Source organism: Gymnoscopelus braueri, assembly GCF_963280865.1.
Source record: "Gymnoscopelus braueri genome assembly, chromosome: 14".
In the NCBI taxonomy this organism is placed as follows: Eukaryota; Metazoa; Chordata; class Actinopteri; order Myctophiformes; family Myctophidae; genus Gymnoscopelus; species Gymnoscopelus braueri.
The window spans coordinates 47,885,267-47,899,875 of record NC_137619.1 but is presented as its reverse complement, the minus strand read 5'-3'; the positions used below and the strand labels follow the sequence as shown (position 1 = coordinate 47,899,875).

The window sequence follows — 14,609 nt, the reverse complement described above, 5'->3', positions numbered from 1 at the left end:
AAATAGCAATACGCATGCATGTCTGGAAAACTCTAAAGCACAGCTTTCTGTCTGTCTGTCGCGGGAGGAATAACAGCCCAACCGTCGTGTGTGCGGTGTGCGGGGGAGGGGGAGGGGGGGCATGAACGAAATCGTGAACGCAACAGTTTCGAATCATGAACGTGTTCGTTCACGCTCACGGCAAAGAACTAGTTCTTATGAACGGATCGATCATGACCGACACATCACTAATGACAAAGAGAGACAGTAGAGAATAGAGATGAGGGGGTGAGTGTGCACCGTGGGCAGGTATAAGAGGTTTCTTTAATTAGAGAACCCATTACCAAGACTAACTTTGTTCAAGCAATCCAGAGTTAAAAACAAGACACCCCACAACAATACAGATCAAAAACAAATACTTACAAGTATCATCTAGGGCATTAACGAATAGTGATTTATGGTATTCGAATTATTCGACCCAAAAGTATTCGAATATTCGATTTGATTATAAAAAATTAAAAAATTAAAAATTTAAAAAAAAGTTCTCTTTTTTTTTTTTTTTTTTTCAATTGCATTGATGACTCGACTCAAGGAATGCGAGTTGACGTCACACCAGAGCTCACAGCTGCATGTCTGCTCTAGAAAAGCCACTATTCGAATAGTCGAATAGTGGTTTGATAGTCGAATAGTCGGTTTGATATTCGAATATTCGAATATTCGACTATTCTGTGAATGCCCTAGTATCATCATAGTATCAAAAACAGTTATAAATACAAAAACGTAATGATGTTAAAGTGCTTGATGGGGGGTTGGGGGGGTTGCACACACCGACACAGTGCATCATATAGTAGCTTTTAGAGTTGTTCCGATACCATTATGGGAAAAGCTGCCGATATTGCCTAAAATGCTGGTATCGGCCAGTATGCCAGTCTATGCCATTCCGTTACCATGTAATTTATCACATTGCACGACTGTTTTATACTCTTACATTATAATTTATAATAATTAATGTACTATTACATTATAATGTTTTAATTTATAATTAATTAATGTGTTATTACATCATAATTTATTAATTTATAATTAATGTATTATTACATTATAATTTTTATTAACAAAAACTAGCTACACATTAACACATTTTAATTTCATTTTAATTTATTCCTAGATCAGTGGTTCTCAAACCTTTTAATTTCAAGGACCCCCATAACTCTGAGAGTGTACAAATGGAACCAAATGGACCCTCCATTTGTACACTCTCAAGAGTTACAGACCTGTAAGGGTCCATTTGAAACCCCCCCAAGGAACCCAGATGGTCCCTGGACCCCACTTTGAGAACCACCGTCCTAGAATTCTTATCGGGTAGGTACTCGGTATCAACTGATACGCGAGTTACAGTATGTGTATCGTAAATCGGTATCTGGAAGTAAAAAAAAGGTATCGGTACATCTCTAGCAGCTTTGTTTAGTAGTGCAATGGCTGCAAGTACAAAAGTATTTCTGTATCGTTTAGTAGAGCTCGCCTTACGTTGCAGCTGTGAGGAGTAAACAACCCCAAGGTTGAGTTGAGACTAACCTATGAGCTTCCTAGCACACTTGACAAATATTCTCTTGACCTAAGTTAATATTTGCTAGACTGGCCGGCAGGCACGTACTCATTTCCACCATGTTAACTATTACATGAATCTAAATATGAACCTACTGCACACAGACAGCCTGTTGATACATTCTCATAAATAATCATGCACAGACCTAGACCTGATCCACACTGAGAAGAACCACAAATGACACATGTCCCCAATGTGTATGGGGCGTTAATTCCATTTCAACAACATCAAATAATACATAGCATGGACTTGGACTCCCTCTAATCATGAATAGGCTCTATGCACAGCAGCTATATTGGAAAGAAATTGGGCCACTTCTTACTTCCTTCACAGGTGATGCTAATTAAGGCCCTGTTCCATTCTGGTCAGGGTGCTGATATTGTACATGTTGGCTCCAGTGGCGTACCCACCATAGAGGCAAGGCAGGCGGCCGCCTGCCCAACTAAAATCTCGCCACTCCTAGAAAATAAAGTAAAAGACTGACAGACAGCGGCCGTCATTCACGCGGGCAGGCAGCCAATCACTACCGTATCCATTCAGCAGAGCGACCCGCGCCTATAGTGATGCAAATCATGTATGCCATTGTCTTCATGGGGTACTAGGAGTGCCAGGAGTGGGGGTCTGGGCCATCACCTGTACTCACCTGGTATAAAAAGTACACGCAGAAGTACAATGACAACCTCTCGCCTAGTCTGTGTCTCCTAGCGTTTGAGAGAGATTTAACTGAAGGTCTGAACTACGATTCAGTTATAGATATTTTCAAGTGCAGCAAGCCCCGTCGTCTCATGTTTTGAGACATCACTACATGCTTGAAAACTATTTGATTTGGCTGTTATTGTTACTGTTGTAATCGCAATGTTGAAATGAGTCAATAATTTGTGCAGGACATCATGTTGGAGGACAAAAATACATAGGCTACATTGATTATACTTATTATTGTTTTTATGTTTTGTAGTCAGGTAGTGTTGTTGTGTTGTTAACTTGTTTCCCCCGAGAACCCCCCCCCCCCCCCCTTCGGAGGGGGTGGGGGGGAATCTCGCCTGCCCTAAATGTAATTTCTGGGAACGCCACTGGTTGGCTCACTGGAAACACTCTGCTACACCAGTGGGTCTCAAAGTGTGGACCAAGGACCCTCATGGTTCCTTGAGGGGATTTCAAATGGCTCCAATGCGGGTGTGTAGAGTTATGGGGGTCCTTGAAAATTTTGACGTTTGAGAACCACTGTGCTACACTAAAAGGAACAGAGCCTTCATTAGAATCATTGATAACACCTGTGAAGGAAGTAAGGAAGAGGCCCAATTTCTCTCCAAAACGGCTGCTGTGCATCAATCGGGACCGTTACTCACAGTGTAAGCTGTTGAGGTCGAGGGACTGTCCTGTGTGGCCTGGCTGAGACACCGCTGTGTTGGCGAACTGGGTGGCCCATGGTGGGTTCTTCTGTCCCCCGAACTGAGCCATGACTCTGGCTGAATGGGCCGGGGGGGCGGGGAGGGGGTCTTCTCTCGGCAGGTGGTTAGGGCTGTCACAATTACACATTTAGGTTGACGATTAATTGTCACACTAATAATTGGGATTTAATTGTGTTTTTTGGCATTGAACATTTGGAACATATGAATACAAAATACATTTCTGTCTGCCTCGTAATCAAAATGCAGAATGCACAGAGCAGATATGAAAAATAACTGAAATATACAAAGAAATGACTGACATTTATTAATGTTTTACTGTAAAAAATAGCTGATCTACAAGCTTACAAAGTGACACGTTGTAAGCTTGATTACGATCTGCCATTGACCTGGAGAGCTAGCTAATAATAATAACTATGGCCCTTCTCAAGACATGAGTCACAAAGTGCTGCACAAACATAGGACAATGCACAAAAAAACTAGAATTTCACAAAGATAATAAACAAGTGAACATAAAATGAGCAAATACAAATGAAACAATAAATAACCATGAGCAAAAGGTAATGCAACAAAGAAACGGTTATTTACAGGAATTCTTTCTGGAGCATGCACGTTTTTAATAGTGATTTAAAGCATTGGTTCTCAAAGTGGGGTCCGGGGAACCCCAGGGGTCCTTGAGGCAGTTCCAGGGGGTCCCCAGCTAAATAATAGATTAGGCACCAAATGGACCCTTATGGGTCTGTAACTCTGAGAGTGTACAAATGGAACCAAATGGACCCGTTATGGAACCAAATGGACCCGTTACACTCTCAGAGTTAAATTGACATAGATTTTACAATATAAATTGCGGTCCAAGTGATAGAAATGCCATTAAATGTGGGTCTGTAGCCCTAATGCATGTCAAACTGGGGGTCCTTGAAATTAAAATGGTTGAGAATCACTGCTAGAGCCGTAAAAAAAATCTTCTCTTGTGGGGGTCCCTGGCATATCTTTTGAAATGGGGGTCCGTGGGCTAATAAGTGTCAATTTGGGGGTCCTTGATATGAAAAAGTTTGAGAACCACTGATTTAAAGGTCAGGCTGCTTATCAGCAGTCTGGACTGGAGAGCTAGCTAGCATTGGCTACATATATTAGCTAACGCGTTTTACAGCTAAAACCCTTAAAAAAATCCTATAAGTGAAACGCCAGACTAAAACGTGGCTACTGATGTTTAGCTCACTCATTAAAACACCACGCCATTCATTTGGTGTAGAGTGTTCAGCTCGGTCGGCTAAATGCAAGCTAGCTGGCTAGCTTAGCTCCTCCTTGTGATAAACACAAGCTAATGGCTTTTTGTTATCAACATCGTCAACTCGCGCGAGATTTAGGCTATGGTCAACAACGAACGAGGCCCTGGCAGTGTTGCCATGTCCGCTTATCATAAGCGACTTTGGACTTGTTTCTTAAGTGTTGTAGTTGCTTATTTTGGGCTTGTTTCTTAATGTTGTTTAAAACCAGTGGTTCTAAAATATTTTCATGTAGAGGACCCACAAAGATCTAAATTTATTTTGTGCCAGAGACAAGAATACAAGATTACAATGTTTCAGAAACATTTTTTCACAAGTTTTTTTTTTTAAATAGCCGATATACAAGCTCGTGAGCTTGTAGATCTATTTACGAATAGCCGATGCATAACAGGTTTAAATGTGCTCATGCGGCCTTCTTTTGGGCTTGTTTTCCTAGACCTGGTTGCTTGTTTCTCTCACACAATCTGGCAACGCTGATCAACAACGAGGCCCTGGCTAACGTTAGCGACGCATCGCCTGCTAGTAACGTCACTGCTGCTCTTAAAACGCTAAACGCTTTGACCGCACACATCGATTTGCTACATTTGGCACGAAATGACAGATGTGATATTTATGCAAAGATGATCGCCGCTGATGAGCGACGTTTCGCTTTTATATGAATTATAAAATAGGAAAAACTGTCCTCATCTCTCCTTACCGTCACTGCTCTGCACCGGTGGGAGAAGGAATGTACTGCGCATGCGCGGCAGCCAATGAGAGAATACATTTACCACCACGAGCTCGAGCAGCCAAATGTCCTCCTGTCTGTCTGTGGTGGTAAAAGTACTCACATGTTTTACTGAACTAAAAGTATCAACACTGCAATGTAGAAAATAAGAAATACTTTTACAAGTAAAAGTCTGCAATTCAAAAATGTACTTGAGTAAAGTACAAAAGTATTGGGTTCAAAATGTACTTAAAAAGTACCAAAAGTAAGAGTACTCATTATGCAGAATGTCATATTTCACAAGTGTTCAAAATGTATAAAAATCTTTTGAAAACAGCAGATCTAGAAGCTCACAACGCGCCGCGTGAGCTTGTAGATATAAAGTATGTAGGGATAAAATGGTTAATGTATGTTTTGTGATAATAAAAATCTACAAAGTAATTTAGTAACTAAAGTTTTCTAATAATTGTAGTGGAGTAAAAAGTACAATATTTGCCTCTGAGGTGTATTGGAGTAGAAGTAAAAGTTTGGAAAATCGAAAATAATCCAGTTAAGTAAAAATCCTAAAATGGGTTCTAAAACAGTTCTTGAGTACATGTACTTAGTTACTTTACACCACTGCAGCCAAATGTCCTGTCTGTCAGCTTCCACTGACATCTGATCCATTAACTACAAATGAATGAATAAATAAATAAATGCAATCACTGTGAAAACATATCTTAAAGCTTGTAATTTTGCCTTAGTTTGTATTTTGACCTGGGTAGCCTATCTGTGTATTGTGTCTGTATGTTGTTTTTACCACTGCACAAATTAAGTTATAAAAATAGTCATTAAAAGTTAAACAAACAAAAAAAGTTTCTCACACACAAGTACAGTTTTCAGGGGGGGGGGGGGGGGGAAGATCTTAAGTATGGAAAAATGAAAACATAATTTCAGTGGGTCGCATAGCCATATGCTTAATTTATTTATTGCTTAAGTGATGTACAGCCATAAATAACCTAATGATCTTATAGTTTACTGCACTATACACACTCTTTTTTCCATACAGAGTAATAGGCTGGTGCTCCATATATTAACAAATATAACATTCCATTCCTAATTAGTCATTCTGGGCATTATCAGCGCAGACCATTGGCAGCTTCAAAAAGCCTCATGTTCTTTTCCACCATACAAAATTATTCGTTCAAAACATACAATAGGAATACGAAAAAGCAGTAAATACAACATTTACAGTCATCAGCAGAACAGAATATTCCATCTTATATCCTAGTTGCCGGTATTCACAAATAGCTCTCTTCCACTAGAACGGGCTTCATACAATATGTACATAAATTGACAGCTTGAACACTAACGGTTAATATGCAAAGGTACACGGAAGGTCAACTTCTCACAGACACGATTGCATTGCAGAATGGTACCAGGGGAAAGTAGTGCAAGACAGGTTTTTCTTTTATATTCACAAGCATTTCCTATATTATGGGGTGTGTGTATTTGGGGTATGTGGGTACTGGTATGTGCGTACTGGTATGTGGGTGAAGGCATGCATTACTCCTTTAATTTTTGCTCCAGCTCAGAAAAGACCTTTGCACTGATTTCATCCAATTCATCTTCCACCTGGAGGAAAAGAAAGACAATCAAATGAAGGTGTAGCTATTCTTGCCCCCCATATACAATAGCAAAAATCTGCAATAGGTAGGTAGAATGAAAAATAATATTGCAGCATATACATACAAATTACAGGAAAAGAGAAAAAAAACATTCAATTTTATTCTTATCTCATGACTTGAGCAACATTATATTCCTTGTTATCTTTAACCCTTTAAGACCGGGAACGCATCTGTGTAACCACTTAAACCATTATTTTATACTTTGGCTATTAAAAAATAGCCGATATACAAGCTCACAGCGCGGCTCCAAGTGTCGCACTGTGAGCTTGTAGATCTGCTATTTTGGAGAAAAAAAATAACATGTGTGCAAATATTTTAATATATATTTTTTTTAAGCAAACATTTTAACTCAAATCTTTGCTTCTGGGGGTCCCTGGAACAAAATATTTTACCAATGTTCGCTTTAAAGAATATATATTCAAAGATTTGCAATTTTTTTCCAAAAATAGCAGATCTGTGCCGCGCTATGAGCTTGTATATCTGATATTTTTTGAGTAGCCCAAAGAAATCTTAAAATGACACACAGCTGCGTTCCCGATCTTAATGGGTTAATAAGACTTTGGTGTGGACATAAAGAGTGTTGATATGTCGTTAATAATCACCTGTTCCACGTCATCTACCTCCGGGATGTAAAACTGGAGCATGTTCTGAATGCCGCCCTTCAGTGTCACGGTGGAGCTGGGACAGCCGGTGCAGGAGCCCACCAGCTTCAGCTTGACCGTGCCGTTCTCAAAGCCCTTGAAGATGACATCGCCACCGTCCTCTTGCACTGTAGGTCTGGAGGGGAACGTTCACCGGGAAAGATCAGAGAGAAAGAGAGGGGTGGAGTAAGTCAGAATGCAGGGTCAAATTATGCTAACCCAGTGGTTCTCAAACCTTTTCGTGCAGGACCCCCAAATTGATATTTATTTGGCCGCGGACCCCCATCTGAAAAGGTTTTGTGCCAGGGACCCCCCAGAAGAGAAGATTTGTGTATAAAAAATCGATATTTTTCAATTATTTTCAAAAATAGATGATGTACAAGCTCGCAGCGTGGCACGAAGTGACGCTCTGTGAGCTTGTATATCTGCTATCTTTAGTATAGCCAACGTATAAATGGATAAAGTGGTTAAAATGACTGTGATGCTATATTAACTACTTTTGCAGGGGACCCCCTGGAACCCCACCCCAGGACCCCTGGGGGTCCCCGGACCCCACTTTGAGAACCAATGTGCTAACCAACCTGATCTGTCTGACTTCTTATTTCCTGACATAAAATAAGGGTGTTTTCAAAATTGGCTTTTGGTTTGCAATAGTGATACGTTTTTGATTCTCAAATAGCCTTGGGCTTGTCAAGTAATTAAAGGTTCAGTCAGGGTGCTGAGGCAGATGGAGACAACTATTAATACGTTTTAATCTTCTGCACGATATCAAGGAAAGTAAGGTACATCAGACTGGTCAGTGGTCATGTAGTTCTCTGACCAAAGCCGAGAAGACAGAAGGTCCTGATATATTATAATGGTTAGATAGATGCACCCAGAAAGACAAACATGTTTATGTAACTGCCACTGGTTGATGCCAACTATGTCAGATTGTGTGTGTGTGTGTGTGTGTGTGTGTGTGTGTGTGTCATAACTCGGGCACCATACAACCGATCGGCTTCAAACTTGGCGTTTGTATAGCTGATGAACCGCAAACATGCTGTGGGAATTCGGTCAGACCAGCAGTTGTCCAGAAGCGACAATCCACGATTGTCTGTCTGTGGGTCTGTAGAGGACTTGCTGAAACTCTGTAGGTGTCTGTGTGCCATGTGCCATAGGGCTGTGAATCTTCTGCTATCTTACGATTCGATTTGATTGAGATTCTTAGGGTCAAGATTCGATAAAAAATTGAAAAATTATGTAATACCAGAGAAGGCTTTTTGTAAAAATTCTTGGCTTTTGTGGTATCTTGGATTAACTGTAGTTCTATTTGATGCAGAAACACAACATAATTTCCTTGAGGGAAGTAACATTAACGAGCGTCAACGAGCGTCAGCTGGATAGTGACACACACACCTCCCCTGTGCTGAAGTGATTATGGTAAGCTTACATAACACTTGCATATCACACACACCATAGAGTGAGAACGGGTGCATGTCGGCTTTCCGACATGTCGCCTTTCCGACGGTTACTAACCCTATACCTAACCCTAACCGCACGCGGAAGCCACTAGTCGGAGTGGTGGGATGTCGGAGTGGAAGGCAGTTCCCAGTGAGAACTCCTGTGACTTCCACCAGCAAAATATATATATATTTATTGGTGTCTGGAATGACCAGAGGGGGGATAAATGTGTACCTGATTCTTGTATCCAGAAGTTCCTTGATCATAGATACAATTTCATCATCATCTTCAGAATGACCTGCAGTACAATTGAGACAACATGCAATAATGATAACAGGATGGGCAAATAAGGTACATGTCCAGTAGAGGGCTGCAACAGGACTGGGTTCCAGGGCTCTAGATGCGTGTTTCACAGAGAAGCTTGGTAGGTGTGTTTCATACTCACTGCTTTCATGGTGCACTACCCCTGTTGTTATAGGGTCTCCGCTCTCAAAGAACTTGGCAATGGCCTCCACAGCATTACGTTTAATGTCTGTCCATTCCACATCCTCATCTGTCTAAAATGTATTAAAACATAAAAGCAATGTTGAACTTTGAACCATGGGGTGTATAGAATGAAGAATCAATGAGGTTTTATTTGTCACTGACTTAAACAAGTACAAGCAGCAAAATGTTGTTCTGCTAAATATATAGCTATCTAAGGCCTAGGCTACACGTATATGGATCTTTTACTAAACGGATATTTTAGTCCTCCGTTTTTAAAAAGAATCCCTGGCCACATGACAAAGATTTAAAAAAAAATCCCTGTCCACACGTAGACGCAGAAACGCATTGATCAGCTGCAAGTTTCAATTTTATATCAGATTTTATATTTACATTTTATATATGAGGGGCCAAATACATATAGCCTATACATATTTTTAATCACATGTTAAGGCCCAATACTGCAATAGCTGCATTATTTTAATAGCATCACCACTGAGCATACGTGAACATAAACGAAAACAACATTATTAGGGCGCAGCTGCAGCGCAAACAGTAGCCATGGTTCACATGACGAGTCCTTGGTTTATAGTGGTGTTCACATTTTTTTACATTGCCAACTCTCACATGTACATAAACGTTCAGATTTCAAATATAAAGTGCTTACCCCTGAGCCACGGATGTTACAAGGTGATCCGGACCACGATAAGTACCCGTATCTCCCGTATTGTTCAATAAAAAGCATTTTAATCCCATCGCCGGCCATTTTCTTTTATTTTTTTCCTTTTTTTGGTAATGTATCAGAGTGCAATACACCCCCCAACCATTAGTGTCGCATTGTTGAAAGCATCGGAGAAAATTTGGAGAAAATGGCCGGCGATCGGATTAAAATGCTTTTTATTGAACAATACGGGAGATACAGGTACTTATCGCGGTCCGGATCGCCTTGTAACGTCCGTGGCTCAGGGGTAAGCACTTTATATTTGAAATCTGAACGTTTATGTACATGTGAGAGTTGGCAATGTAAAAAAAAATCGAACACCACCATAAAGCAGGGACTCTAAGCACCATGACTGTCATGGTATGACAGTCATGTTTCAGGGCTACGCAAACAGATGAGTTTTACTTCATCAATTCATTCCATCGTCCCAAAACTCCCCGCCCCACGCACCTTTTGAGCGGGCCACCCGCGGCCGCTCCATGGTCGCTGGATTTTGACCTGGGGCGATTGTGTTTTAGGACGACAGACCCCACATTCAACCCGTGTGCGTGCCGTGTGTGCTACTCGGCGCAGAGAAAGAGGGTTTTCATCACACAGTGAATGAGCTACTTTTCCCACCACTGTCTTATTATTAATTATGACATTATTTTGCCATAAATGAGCGTGCCTTGTTTCATAGACTGTAAGTGTTGCTCTCTCTCTCTCTTCATTTATTATTATAATGACCATGAGCGGTCTGGTGTTTATGTATTGTTATATTATTTATTATTATAATGACCATGTGCGAATGCGCGATGACGTCATCGTTTCTCAAAATCTCCGGATTACATGTCCACACAGATCCACTGAAACGCATGTTTTGGAAAACCTTCACTTATTTATCCGTTTACAAAAATATCCGTTTTAGCGGCCAAAAACACCGTTTGCGTGTGGCTGAAAGGCCCAAACGCAGACAAAAATGTGCGTTTAGAAAAAGATCCATGTACGTGTAGCCTAGGCCGAATGATATGTCCAAATATTGTCCATCTGTATCTGTTGCTTCTGGGCTCTATGATTCAAGAACTGGAAGTAGCAATTACATTTGCTCAGTATACATTTGCTCAGTATATACAGCAAAATCACACTTTTAGCACATAATATAAACAAACTCCAACAAACAGATTTATTTTTTAACCACTTAAACCCTACATATTTAGCTGTACATCAAATAGCTGATCTACAAACTGCCAAATGTCTATCTGTTTTCGTCACTTTGTGTATTTTCGCCTATGACATGCCCAGAATAGGGATCCTATTCATGTGGTTAAAAAGTACCAGGACAAATTTCTGGCGGAATCTACGTTGTTCACATTCATATGTGTATGGTGTGTCACCATACAGTACAATGAGTTCTTACAATCCGGTTCCTCGATCCCAGAAGCAACACATAAAGACGAGCAACAATATTTTGACTCATATCATGGCTAGGCAGAAGTTCAAAATCGCTTTGAATATTTGGACTGATATGTTGCATATGACATTAATCATGCATGACATGTATGCTGTAACAGCACATGCTACAAAAATACCTTGGTGACTGTTATGAAGTCTGGGCCAAAGAAGACACTTTTTACTCCCTCAATTTCAAAGAGGTCCCTGTGGGTGGAAAATTATAGTTATCATATATTATTCAACATAAGTAAAAACATTCCATGACAATGTTAGAGGATCATACATCACTGTCCTTTCACAACTTCAATATATCATGCATGAAGATATACTATTAGTCCGTTAATGGTTTTGTGTGTGCTTACCTGAATAATTTAGTCAATGCTGGCAAACCAGCATAGTGTGGTTATTCATTTCATTTGTAAATCAAGCTTTTCAAATCAAGTGTTTTAAAACTGCATTTAAATATAATATAATAATTTATAATAATAAATAAATGACAAAAATAACTGCAATGATATTTAGGGTGTTGGATTACCTATGTATATCAAGCAAGTTTGTAGTCTCTGAAAGTTTGAATGTAACACACAGAATCATCGACCATCTAGCAAACCACAGTATGCTTTGGAAAATGGTCGACACGACTCATTACTAAACACCTCAAGTATACCATGAGTTGTAGTCAATGCGTAAACATACCAGACCAATGGTATGGTCCTTTCATTCTGTGTTAATTTTGTTTATGCAGAAATGCATATACAGATATTTGTTTCAAAAGTGAATAATTAGAAATTCATTCATAGACACCATAAATATGACATACTGTACAGTACTATCACTTACACACAATCATTACCATTATGCACTCTTCAACCACCATGCATCATTATCTCAGGCAGTATTCAAATTGAGTTGTGAAACATTCAAATGAAACTTTAAAAGCCATAGCACCTGGCTAATGATGAACATTCTGCAGTCTTCGGCGAAGGAAAGTCCAGGGTCCCAGTTCCTAAGACGGGTTTGCCAGGGAGAAACTTCAAGCTGCTAGGGTTTGGCGTATCCTGTGTCTGAATGGACAAGTGTCGCCCTGAAACATTATTTGAACAAGCAGGTATTTGTAAATGTTTCGTTTGTTTGTTTCTGGTGCAAATGTTCATTGTTATAGCATGAAGGTATTTTCAGAATGAAAGTAACGGAGGCCAAGAACTGAACATTAGATAGAACATATTAAGAGACTCATCAGGCTTTCTCACATGTGAAGTTTGTAGCTCCTGTCACATGTAGAAGTTGATCTTTTGTACCAGCACACTGCGTGTGGTATTGGTTTCTTGATTTGCCTGCAAACCTTATAGCATCATGGGGATATAAGACATGTCAATTAGCTCAGTGTATGAGTATGTTTAAATGGACTATCATAAAATAGAATTGTGACTGTAGTCTAGGACAATAGACGTCGCTTATTCAAGAGACATTCTGCTCAATTCTGGCATCCAGTGATCTACTGAAGATAATCACTGCAAATACAGCCGATGGGCAATTGTTTAGTATAAGGGAATATCGTTTGGTGGAAGAAGTACTCAAACGTTGTACTCAAGCAAAAGTATCAACACTGCAATGTAGAAACACTCTGATACAAGTAAAAGTCTGTTAATCAGAATTTACTTCAGTAAAAGTACAAAAGTATTGGCATCAAAATATACTTAAAGTACCAAAAGTAAAAGTACTCATTATGCAGAATGTCCTGTTTCAAAAGTTATGTCTAAAATGTCTAAAAATCTTTTGAAAATAGCAGATCTACAAGCTCAGGCAAATATATAGAGAGCTGAACTGGTTAATGTATGTTTTGTAACAATCAAAATCTAGAAAGTAACTAATTCTCGTGGAGTAAAACGTACAATATTTGCCTCTGATATTTAGTGGAGTAGACAGTAGAAATAAAAGTATTGGAAATCGGAATTACTCCAGTAACAGTAAAAGTACCTGACAATTGTACCTAAGTACAGTACTTGAGTACATGTACTTATTTACTTTACACCACTGATGGCTATTGGCTATAAAATAACAACACGAGTGAACATAACATTTAACCTAACCCTCACGCTAGCTTGAAACATTAGCCTATAGCTCTGATGATGATAACAGTGGCTATTATAGTTAACACACAATGGAACGGGTTGTTATTGAGTATAAACACCCAGAGCTAGTTAAATGAGGTGCAAATGTAACGTAGTGTTGAAATAACAACCTAAATTGAGCAGGACTTGTTGACCGTAGTAACTGATGAAGAGCCAATCTCATGTGCGCCGCCATTTTGTTTGTTTTGGAGACGATCAGGACCCCATGTGGTAGACACGGCATTATCCTGATGTGATTACATTTTATTTACAATAATTATAGTTTAGAAGACATGTTTTTGAGAGAAATTATTGAAGTGAAAATGTCAAGAGTTAAAAAGTGTAATATTTTTTTTTATAATGAATACATTTCCAGTGGTGGTGTAACTAAGTACATGTACTCAAGGAAGTAAGTACAGTTTTGAGGTACTTTTACATTACTGGAGTATTTCCAAATATCAATACTTTTACTTCCAGTCAACTACATCAGAGGCAAATATTGTACTTTTACTCCACTGCAATTTATATATATTAATATATTTGAAAACTTTAGTAACTAGTTACTCTGTAGATTTTGATTATTACAACATTTTTAACAAAATTTGAATACCTGACTTTTAAATGTAACAGAATATTTATATATTGCGATATTGATACTTTTAATTAAGTAAAACATTTGAGTACCTTTTCCACCACTGAATTATAGTTTAGATGTGGATCAAATTAATTTGAGTTGTATAGTTGAGTTTGCAAAGTTGTATTGATTCATGTGGGGAAAGTCAAGTGTTTTAGCAGCAAGCAGAAACACAGCATAGGACAGGTAGAGAAATTACAAATGAAATAGACATATATAGAGTCTCACAATCTGCACTTGGTCTGACTCAGAATAAGTGAAATATAAGTATAAATAATGTACACTCTATCACCAGTGTATATAGCTAATTAGCTATGCATGAATATTTATCTATCACCAAGCCAATTAATATAGTATGAATGGATCATGTACAGACTATAACAGTAAATATGAGACTATATGTAGAGTGCAGGGCCAGATCCTGTGTCCCCCATGTACAAAATGCCTACAATGTCTTGTTGCCTCCTCTGACTGAAGGTGCGACCAAAGGTCAGAGCC

At 39.2% G+C, this 14,609-nt stretch overlaps 2 protein-coding genes across 4 annotated transcripts in view; both read right to left on the bottom strand.

The window, feature by feature from the left end:
- The window catches only part of ccar1 (cell division cycle and apoptosis regulator 1), a 30,582-nt gene extending 25,580 nt beyond the window's left edge, over nucleotides 1–5,002 (bottom strand). For 2 of the 3 annotated variants that reach the window (XM_080450378.1, XM_080450380.1), the window contains exons 1-2: nucleotides 4,211–4,332; nucleotides 2,932–3,104 (exon numbers count right to left, since the gene is read on the bottom strand). In XM_080450378.1, coding sequence (XP_080306504.1) covers nucleotides 2,932–3,104; nucleotides 4,211–4,230 — 193 coding nt within the window. In that variant the 5' untranslated portion in view covers nucleotides 4,231–4,332. Of the gene's footprint in view, nucleotides 1–2,931; nucleotides 3,105–4,210; nucleotides 4,333–4,974 lie in introns of those variants that run through there. The other variant, XM_080450379.1, reaches the window with a different exon arrangement.
- Nucleotides 5,003–5,913: 911 nt separating this feature from the next.
- On the bottom strand, nucleotides 5,914–13,678 carry LOC308100186 (NFU1 iron-sulfur cluster scaffold homolog, mitochondrial). Its single transcript, XM_080449137.1, has 8 exons — nucleotides 13,609–13,678; nucleotides 12,617–12,708; nucleotides 12,315–12,450; nucleotides 11,504–11,570; nucleotides 9,177–9,288; nucleotides 8,966–9,029; nucleotides 7,253–7,427; nucleotides 5,914–6,597 (listed from the first exon to the last, which is right to left on the bottom strand). The coding sequence occupies exons 1-8, from the start codon at nucleotides 13,671–13,673 to the stop codon at nucleotides 6,529–6,531; spliced, it is 780 nt and encodes a 259-aa protein (XP_080305263.1). The 5' UTR covers nucleotides 13,674–13,678; the 3' UTR covers nucleotides 5,914–6,528.
- Nucleotides 13,679–14,609: the final 931 nt, after the last annotated feature.